Source organism: Sebastes umbrosus, chromosome 12 (genome assembly GCF_015220745.1).
Source record: "Sebastes umbrosus isolate fSebUmb1 chromosome 12, fSebUmb1.pri, whole genome shotgun sequence".
NCBI classification, from domain to species: Eukaryota; Metazoa; Chordata; class Actinopteri; order Perciformes; family Sebastidae; genus Sebastes; species Sebastes umbrosus.
Genome location: NC_051280.1, coordinates 14,084,350 through 14,094,932, shown reverse-complemented (window position 1 = coordinate 14,094,932; position 10,583 = coordinate 14,084,350). Strand labels below are relative to the sequence as shown.

General features: G+C 38.8%; 1 protein-coding gene across 1 annotated transcript in view; it reads right to left on the bottom strand.

The window, feature by feature from the left end:
- Window positions 1-4,911: 4,911 nt before the first annotated feature.
- Window positions 4,912-10,583, bottom strand: part of LOC119499220 (corticotropin-releasing factor receptor 2) — a 38,553-nt gene continuing 32,881 nt past the window's right edge. Inside the window, 3 exon segments of the mRNA XM_037788475.1 lie at window positions 4,912-5,145; window positions 7,610-7,651; window positions 8,151-8,286. Of these exon segments, the coding sequence (XP_037644403.1) occupies window positions 5,005-5,145; window positions 7,610-7,651; window positions 8,151-8,286 (319 nt within the window). The 3' untranslated portion in view covers window positions 4,912-5,004.

Below are 10,583 nucleotides of genomic sequence, written 5' to 3'. Positions count from 1 at the left end.
GTGACTGAAAAAAGTTATTTTTATAAAACGGACACTCATTCCTGACAGGTAATCTGAAATGAAAATGATGTTCCTCTGTGTCCTCCGGTGTTCTCCGGTGCTCCTAATGGCATCTGCAAGATTTCACAGACCGGAGGAAAACAACCAATCAGAGCCGAGCTGGAGTCTGCCGTCTCTGAGCAGCTGTCAATCACTCGCAAACTCCGATCAAACGGTCAAACTAGGCAGCGCTGATCAAATATGAATCAATATTCTGTTACTGTAATGTCTATTTCTCGCCTCAAATGTTTTCAGAAACATCTTGTAGTGTACTGTTTAGCTGTAAAATGAGAAAGTTTGTGACCCGGCAGCCATGTTGAGATCAGTTGAGACAATACCAAGCACCGCCCACCAGCCAGAACACAGCCAATAGGAACGCTCTCTCTCTGAAATGACCTGTGATTGGCCAGCCTCCTGTCACAGGCTCGATTTTTTTTAAAGCCTGAAAACAGAGCCATGAGGAAGTGCAGAAGTCTAGTTTTCTCTCAGACCACTTGAATTACAATATGCTGAAAGGTTATTATGGAATTTTTGCCCAATGATGCCAAAAATATTCTGCCTAATGCAGGTTTAAAGGTCTGAATACATAAGACAATGGGATGTTTCAGTTTTTTAAATACACTTGCAAATGTTACGAAATCTTGTTTTTGCTTTGTCATTATGGGCTATTGAGCAAAGATGAGGGAAAACATAAATTTAAATGATTTTAGCATTTAGATTTTAGGTGGCAACATAACAAAATGAGAACCCTTTTGGTCAGACAAAGCTCCTCAAAAGCCACAGTACAGATTATACAGCTGTTTTCACAGGCTGAGTAGTACTGCCAATGACAAAGTCATTTTTTAAATTCAATTAATTTGTAAAATCAACAGGGTGCTTTAAAAAAATACGCCACTCCGCATGTGTATTCTGAGAGAGATCATCCTTTCCAAAAGCAACAATTCCTTCAGTCTTTAGAGACATCATCAACCTTAACTAAGTGGTGATTTTTCTTTTATTTATTTATTTTTTTAATTGATGCACAGTGTTATGGGAAATACCTCACTATAAATGAAGCATTGTTCGGACTGTAGTGGTGGCCTCAGGCTGTCATGCCAGTCATGTATTTTTAGCCGAGGTAATGACTGGTGAAATGCAGTTTAGTATCCACACAAAGGAGCCGGAGGAGTAGATAATCCAAAATGCAGTGCAGATGTGCTGCTTGCCTCCAGAACATCATATCCACTGTCCGCTTTTCATGCTGCTGTCAACCATCAAAACCATTAATTGTCACAACAAGCCTTTATTAGGCTTCATCAGAGTCTCTGCTAAGTGTTTGGAGATGTAGAACTCATCGAGTCCTGAGGGTTCAGTAGTTTCTGCTCCACTTCACTCCAGCTTAGCCGGAAATGTATGAAATTGTATCTACATTACATAACCTAGCAGGCCCTCTCTCAGGACACTTCCATCAATGAAAGCTATATTTACAGCTAAGAGATGGCACAGTGCCAGTGAAGCAGCAGGAGTCTACTCCATCATAAGAACAATTATGAGTCATTACAAGGCTGCATTTGTATACAATGAGTGCAGATAAGGGAGATAAACGGCAAATGAATCAACTAAACAGATCTCATTAGTGCAATATGCAGCTAATGCCAGATTGTAACTGAATACACATGGATCATAGACTATGTCGACACAGATCACTGCTGTTTACAAGCTCCCTTGAAAATATGAGACCTTTTTAACATGAAAAGTCAAAGAGCAAAAGTAAGAGTATAATTTTAATTCAAATCAATACTTTTCTTTTCACATGTGCATGTACAAATGTAACACAATGATACATCATTTACAGAGCTTCCTTTTTCTTTTGTTTTTTAAGGCAACATGGGTGGTTCAACAAATAGCTTGCCATAAAATCAGTACGTCAAATGTATTCATGGACAGTAATAAGTTAACAAATCTGACATCACACTGCATTGGATACATTTCATCATGTACAAAATAAAGTCAACAAGATTTGGTCTACAAAGTGCAATGGCAACAATAGAAATATATGTAGACAATACAAATTTTGGATGCTGGTAAACATGGTTTGTGTCTTTGGTGAGGTTGAATAAATTATGTTTTCTTATTTCAGTATGAAAATATTGGATAATGTACTGTGTAGATAGCATACTTGTACAGCACAAGTTGTGATGCTGGAAACAGAAATGCAGGTAAATGTTATAATATATTTACATCAAAATGGCTTTGGATGATCAACATTTGATGTCAGTCCAGTCGAGCAGCATATCATCAACAACAACAACAACAAAAACTCTGCTATAATGTAACAAAAAATACAAATATGAAATTGTACATTTTTCGACAAGGAGTGAAATATTTTATATTCTATACAACACCCTCAAACTAATTTGATCACAGAAATTCTGTATATTTTTCTTTTACTTTTTCAAGTCCACAGAACTAGTAGATTTTAATTCTGGTAAACGTATCAAATAACTACAGATGTATAAATACAAACCCAACCTGATAGAAAACGAGATTATTTATTTTGAAATTGTTCCACATTTTGGGAAATATGGGTATTCGCTTTCTTGCTGAGTTAGGTGAGAAGATCAATAGCACTTGGAGACTCCTTTGGACAGAGCCAAGCTAGCTGTGTCCCCGTTTCCAGTTTTTATGCTAAGCTAAGCTAACTGGCAGATGGGACAGATACAAGAGCGGTATCAATTTTAAATATTTCTTTTAAATTTAAAGGTACAGTGTGTAGGATTTAGTGGCATCTAGTGGTTGTGGTTGCAGAGTGCAACCAACTGAGTACCCATCCGCTCACTCCTCTCTTTCTAAGACCGTGGTAACGTGAGCCGTAAAGTGAAAAAAAAACGTGGTAAGGGCGTGTGCCTCACTCAGAGGCCATCCTCACCATAATAACACTACTATAGGAGCAACGGAAGTCAGACGGAGTTCTGGCGGTACCACGGTTTTGCCCGCTGCGACTCACATTACTGCAGTTCACAAGCATGTCAAAGAACTACGGTGGCCTTCAGGTATAAAAATGTGAGGCTCTCTCTAGAGCCAGTGTTTGGTCTGTCCGTTCTGGGCTACCGTAGAAACATGGCGGACTCTTGGAGGACCCGCTCCCTATGAAGATATGAAGGGCTCCTTTTCAGGTATGGAAAACACAATGATTCTTAGTTTCAGGTGATTATACACTAATGAAAACATTATGAATAACATATTCCATTTCTAACTGATCCCAACGAAATGCTAAACATACTGTTCCTTTAACGTTTGTTTAGCCTGGATAATCCTGGATAATCCTAAAATGGCAGTTTAAAAGTTTCGCACAAGCACCACATAAAAAAACAAATACCAGACACGACACAAATAACAATCTTTTCATCACGCTCTCAGCAAGAAAATGAAGTGCATTTCCAAAAATGTCAAACTATTCCTTTAAACATTCTTAATCGTACCACCTGATGGACAGAAATACTCCTCTGATGTTATGTAGTAAATGTTAGGGACACACAAAGGAGCATCAAAATTTAAGCTTGCGACATGTTTTTCATTGTTTGTGATCCTTTTCAAAACTAACCTTCCATCTCCCCTCTTCATCCTTCTGCAGAAAACAAAGTATTTTTGGAGTTTTTGACATTGCAGATAGATGGTTGTTCCCATTATTTATTGTGTGAGCGGCCTGAGCAGATGTAAGAGTTGGCATTACAGCCAAGTGGTTGGTGCTCATTTCATCAAGCTTCTCTCCTCTTAAACAGCAGCTTAGTTGTGACTCTGATTACTAGAAAGCAACCAGGATTTTCATAAAGCCAACGGAATTTAATCTACTTCCACTGTGCCTGCATGACACTTTAGCATACTAAAATGACTCACTTTCCCAACTCCTATATAATATATAATCTAATCTATACTCGTCTGGAAGAGAGATTTAATTTGGGGCTGCTCATCCATCAGCCTCGGGGTTCAAAACACATGACGTATTAAATTGCTCGCTAAATTCACACCTTCCTTCTCTGAGGAGGTGAAGAAAATGGCTGGAAAAGAGAGGAAGCTGAGCAAGTATTTCAACAATGTTTATAACAGTACTGTACAAGACAAAAGTTCAACACAGTATAAAAGAACACGTAGAATCACATCATAAAGGCTCCATTAGAATGGCTTGTTGGTATAAAATCATCATCTCCCATTGACCAAAACGTATCACCACGTGTTGAGATTGTGTTTTGGTGAATACCAAGTGTTCAATTGATCCTTTTCACAAGACAGCCTCTTTTTAATCTTATGCCTTTTTATACAGTAGAGTTTTTGATATTTAATTCAGGTGAACCCTCTTCTTCCCCAAGGCCTCTTTCCTAGCTGTCAAAAGCAGCTGTTTATGCCAATGAGCGGTTAACTCAAAGAGCATTTCTGGCATTTTGATATTCATCGCACTAAATACAAATCTGGCAACGTGTGTGAGTGCATCTTGGTCAATGTATCTAATTAAATTGCAAATATTCCACATTTGTCGACCTCCCACTAAGCAACAATGGGAGCAGATGCCTACAAGTGCGTGAGCTGTTGAAGTATCCTGCTGCAAATCCGGCAGGATTATCATGCTCCACTAACAACCACTAAGCAGTATAGATCAGATGATCTAACGCTGTGAGATCAGATGATTAAGACTTGCTGTGATGTGACTGTTTGATGATGATGATGATGATGCCATTTTAAGTCTTTTAAATACACTCCAGAAAAACCTGTACTTCATGTACAATATCTCACGGGAGATGAATCTTCCAAGTATGTGTCCATTTTACCTTTTAGATGATATAAAAAGTTCTCACCAGACAAGAGAAATGACCTGGCTCTTCAGTCACACTGGACACATTGACTGTTCTGTAAACAACTTCATTGTTTGTACTGGACAAAAAGATGAAGTCTGTTCCCTTTTTAGATGTTGTAGTGGAGATTATGTGCTGGTCACATGGCTGTGGTCTGTTTGATGCTGTGGAAGCTGATCCTGGACGGAGACGTGGGGATGGACATGGCTCGTGCCACTCGCACTCGAAGGGCGTGGTTGTCCTGCCAGCGGTGCCACCGTTTCCTCACTGCGGAACGTACCTAAAATGTTGACCATAAATATATTATTGCACTTATCATGGATGTATACGCACAGAAGAACAAATGTTTTAACATGAATGTTTGAACTCGTTTTTTTTGTTAAAGGAATAATTTGACCTATGTGTTTTAAGTATGAAGTTACATCCAGAAGACAATTGGATTAGCTTAGCATAAAAGATGGAAATAAGCTAGTCTTGCTCTATCCAAAGGTTGAAAAAAGCGGGCACGCGCTAATACGCACGCACAATTCATCAGGATGGCTAATTTGGCACACCTGTGGCGTATTTGAGCACAGAGTGGGATCATAAAGAAGGCATTATTATAGGGGGGTGCATTAGAGCCTGTGAGTGACAATCAGGATTTATCACATTCACCACTTTCTCCCCCTTTAATCACAGGGTTATCCCCCTCATGACGCACTGACAGTTGGGGAGTCCCGTAGAGAGTTTCCCTCAGAGGAAACTTATTGTTGTCTGGGCCCACTTACATTATTTTTCAACTTGTTTTGTCTCAGGCTATTCAAATTAATACTGTGGAGCTCAGACGACATTTTGGCCAGAATGGAAACACCGGGTGAAAGACGGAATGGGTGGTCCTGAGGGTGTTATAAACTGAGCGAAATGCCTGTTTATGCGCAGAAGGAACTGTGTAGAATAATTAATCAAAACGACACGTTTCATGTGCACATAAGCACGGAGGGTTCTGTGATTCAAAACTACACTAAATGTAATCAGCAGATCTGCCGTGTCCGTGCGTAATTGGTAAATGGACTTGCATTTATATAGTGCTTTTCTAGTCTTCCGACGACCAAAGCACTTCACACTACATGTCAGTATTCACCCATTCACACACATTCATACACTGGCAGAGGCTGCCATGCAAGGTGCCAACTTTGCCCATCAGGATCTAATCTAAATACTCATTCACTCATTCACACACCGATGGCTATGCCTTCGGGAGCAATTTGGGGTTAAGTGTCTTGCTCAAGGACACATCAGCATGTGACCGGGGCAAGCCAGGGATCGAACCACCAACCTTTCAATTGGTGGACGACCTCTGAGCCACAGTCGCCCCGACATGCCTAAATGTGGCTTGACCGTGCGGAACATCACTCTCTATAGAGACTTCAACGGTGCGCTGTGTTGGCTCTCTGTATACTTATCTCATGCGCAATAATTAATTAATGAGTGGAACATAATAAACGTCTATGTAAGTATATTATTATTTTAATTGTGGTGAAAGCCGGGACAATTTGAACGAGATCTTCAAATTACAAGTAGCCTACGGATCGAATCCAACAGGATGTAATTATTCCTGTGACTTCCTGTAAATTCTTGGAAGGGCTGCTGGAAACGGCTGGAAACTGTCCAACTTGACCACAGCTTTTTGTCACCGCTCCCTGCTGCTGCCGCCTGAGCTCGTCTACTTTCCAGGCGAGGCTTAGTTCATCTCGAACAAGCCAACTCTAATGAGCTTGCATGTGACATAGGAATGGGAGCCACATGGCTTGTTTAATCACATGTTTTCTGGCACTCCAGAAATATATGTGCAAAAGCACTGACAAAGTGAGTTTTTCATGATGTGTCCCCTTTGACAAACAGATGCGAAAGTTTTATCCGTGCCAATGTGTTGAATCCTAAAGAGAATTCAGATTGCATTACATAAAATGCTATTTGATTATTAAAATAATAATGTGTAGGTTAAAATGCTTACAGAATTTAATTTATTTTTAGGTTCATGGAAATATTAATTGAAAGGAAAGTTATGTATTGACTGTAAATATTGGATTAGCCAAATTAATAGGAATTAAAAGAAAAAAACTGGCATTTAGAGGCAGTCTTACCCTCTTGTTTCCCTTTTTCAAATCAGTGGAGGACAAAAAGAGAATGTACTGCAAACAGTGAAACTCTTCTAGTACAAAAATCAAAATATCCAAAACTTCAAAGCTACCCCTTAATGCCACACAATTGCTTTTGCCATGACAATCTTGAATTTGTATTAAATTATTATACAAGAAGAGTGACTCAAATTCCTCATCAAATTAATCACCTCTCTCTACCACAGAGTTTCAATCATTCAAGGGTTGCGAGAGAGCGGCAAGTGGGTCCTTCATTTTTCGCAATTATTTACAAATGTGTAATTCTTATAATGGCAGTAATGACTTTCAAACAGCTGGAAGTCAGCACTATGCTTTCTATTCAATTAGATGAAGATGACAAAGGTTTTGTTTTCATATTTAATCAAAAAGCAGAACTACTAACAGAACATCTTTCAGCTGTGATTCCGCTGAAAGACTGCTCCTGCACCCTTCTTGGCAAGTATTGTAACTAGGAGGGTAGTTAGCAAAAAGCACAATTAAACTAATCAAGGAAATGCATTTATTAAGATCATACATCAAGAAGCACATTGACAACTTCATTAAATTCATAAATACTGAGTCTTTTGCAAAACTCCAGTGACTCACCTCTCCGTTCAGGAAGCAGTAAAACACTGACACAAAGAACCCCTGCAGAATGAGACACATTGCTATTAAAAGAGGTAAATGCAGCTTTTTGTCTAATGGCACCTTAATTAGACATCGGAGAGTTCAGATGGTGCTGTCATGAGAAGAAAAAGAAGTGTTCAATTTTGGAAGCAAATTGAGTCATGCCAAATAAAATTCTTGACTGTGAAGGAGCTCTGCATGAAATCCCCTTCTTTCCACCCACTCAGTCTTATAGTTAAGCACACAAGATAGAAAGATAAAAATGGCCACAGAGCAGAACTCATGCCCACATGGCGCTGTTAGTCCTGTCATTTGAAGTCCACGTTGTGTGTAAGCACAGCCAGGATGCTACTTCAAATCATCTTCCCACAAGAAAGCTCATAAACTGAAAAGAAGCGATACGCCCCGACGATCAGTATGACTCACATTGTTCACTTTTTGTTCAGTGTGTGTGTGTGTGTGTGTGTGGGCTTTTGAGCGCCGGCCAGTGTCACCTTGCATCATTATCCTTTAGTCTCACCTGAAAGGACTGCAGAAAGGAGTTGAAATAGATGAAAACGATTTGTGAGATGTCATCCTCCCCCGGATTCACAAAGAAGAGCATGTAGGTGATGCCCAGCAGAGGTAACAAGACCAGCGTCGCTTTCACAGCTTTCCTGTGAAGAAAATTAGCAGCCTCATTTATAAAAGTACTAAAATAAGAACTTGGATTTCACCGGAGTTGATTTTGGAAAAGGCATGATTCTGCGTCACTGTGCCGACTGGGGAAAAAAAAACCACACAAACGCACCACCGCTTTGCTTCTCAAAATATCAACACCTTAGAGAAGCAAGATGTGTACAGAACCGCTTCATATTAAAGCTTAATAAGATGTAACTAGAGGCTTTGTAAATGGTTAATGAATGATTTACTAAAGCCTTATAGATTAAATCTTCAATCAAAACAAAATTTGGGTTGCCAAGTTTAAAAAAAAAAAAAAACTTTCATGATTTTATGATGATTTATTTGGTAAAAATACATTTCTAAAGTTCAGTTTTTTTTACTTTATTATACTGTATACCACCAGGTCTGCAGTAAGAAATATCATTAATAAAGAGTTTTACAATTATCCATGAATTATGCAGCTGTAAATGTTAATAAGTCGTAAAAGCTTTTGGTTTGGAGGTTCTACTCATTTCCAGAGGGTAAGAGTAGGGATGGGACGATATGGATTTTATTTCGGATTGTGGTAAAAAACAATCAATAAGTTGGTTGTGGTGAATTTCTAGTATCGGTATAATTGTGAATATTGTCATGAGTGACTTGAAAAAGCTGTTTAGCTTGCTATCATGGTATAGAAGGGAAAAATAGAGCCGGTTTTAAAAAATACAGAAATTATCAGGTAAGAAAAAACAGGCTAACACTATTTTTGTTTTTTTATGCAGAGCGACCTTATGATTTATTTATTACCTTATTTAAGATTGTTTGTTCACTGAAAAAGGATGTTCACTGGATAAAGATGTGTCATATTTGTGATGCAATTAAAACATGTATGTCTTAATAAAATGTCAGGTGATTCCAGTATGTTTTAGTGCCATTTTAAGAGTTTTAAGCATATTTTGATGATCAGCGGGATAATATCGTGAATCGCAATTATTTTGGCCCGGATAAATGTCTTATGATTTTTTTTTTTTTTAGGGTTTTTCTAATTAACTAAAGAGCTACCAACAGATCTCAGAACCCAATATGTTTAAAAGTTGGGGTTTTAAATATGAGGTGATATATTCTCAAATAAAAATGTCTATAATTATGACATGCTGTGCCAAACAAGTAATTTACACATCGCAGAAAATCCCATTTTCCCCTTGTCAAATTTACCCCGCTGTTTATATTGTTCATGCAATTCTGTTAAAAGCGACAGCATTTTGAAGGGACCATTATGTTCTATATTTAGGTAAATAATTTACAGCTGACACTTCCGTCCTCCACTCACTTAAATCTGCACGGCTCACGTCAGCATAACTGTCGCGCCACGACTGTAAATCCACCTCCAGCCTGTAAAGCCTGAATTGAAGTTGTCTGACACTCGAATTAATCCCCCGAGGAGACAAATACACTTGACACAGCAATCAAAGGTGAGAAAGCAAACTCACAATCTAGCTGTCAGATGGACAGAGGTTTGCCACCTCCAGAGAGAAATGAAATGTCCTACGCACAAAATACTGTAACGACCTTGTGCTGACTCAAGTGTTTGTATAGACTTGTGTATACCATTGTCTAAAATCGTTTCTACTGTATCTGTATTAAAGGAGTACGTCCATCCATCCATCCATTATCTGTGGGGGCTGGAGCTGATCCCGGCTGACATTGGGCGAAGGCGGTGTACAACCTGGACAGGTCGCCAGACTATCACAGGGCTGACACATAGAGACAGACAACCATTCACGCTCACATTCACACCCACGGGCAATTTAGAGTCAGCAATTAACCTAACCTGTCTTTGGACTGTGGGAGGAAACAGGAGCTGGCGAAAACCCACGCTAACACTTGGAGAATAAAGGAGTATGTACCATATAATACTCAAACTGAAAAAATAAACATGCAAAACATTAGAAACTATCTGACCTTTAGCACCTTCTGACAAGAAGTGATGATTCACATGCTCAAAGTGTGAGAGTTTGTTGGTGAAATCCATTAAAGAAATAGGTTTAAGGGTTTTAAAGTGATTTATTGTTTTTAATTAGCCACAATAATTGCAATTACAGACAATACTTAGCCTGAAAGAAGCCGTGACAATGATGACTGATCTCTGCTATTACAGCACTGGCAGTGATTTGACTTTATTAACAATTAACATAATAACAAACAAATATTCTTCTCTTCTGAGAGGATTTGTATGAAACGGTGACCCTAATTATAAAGGTTAATATCAGTCTGCTTCCTAAATCAGCTACTTTGATGCTTAGAATGCATT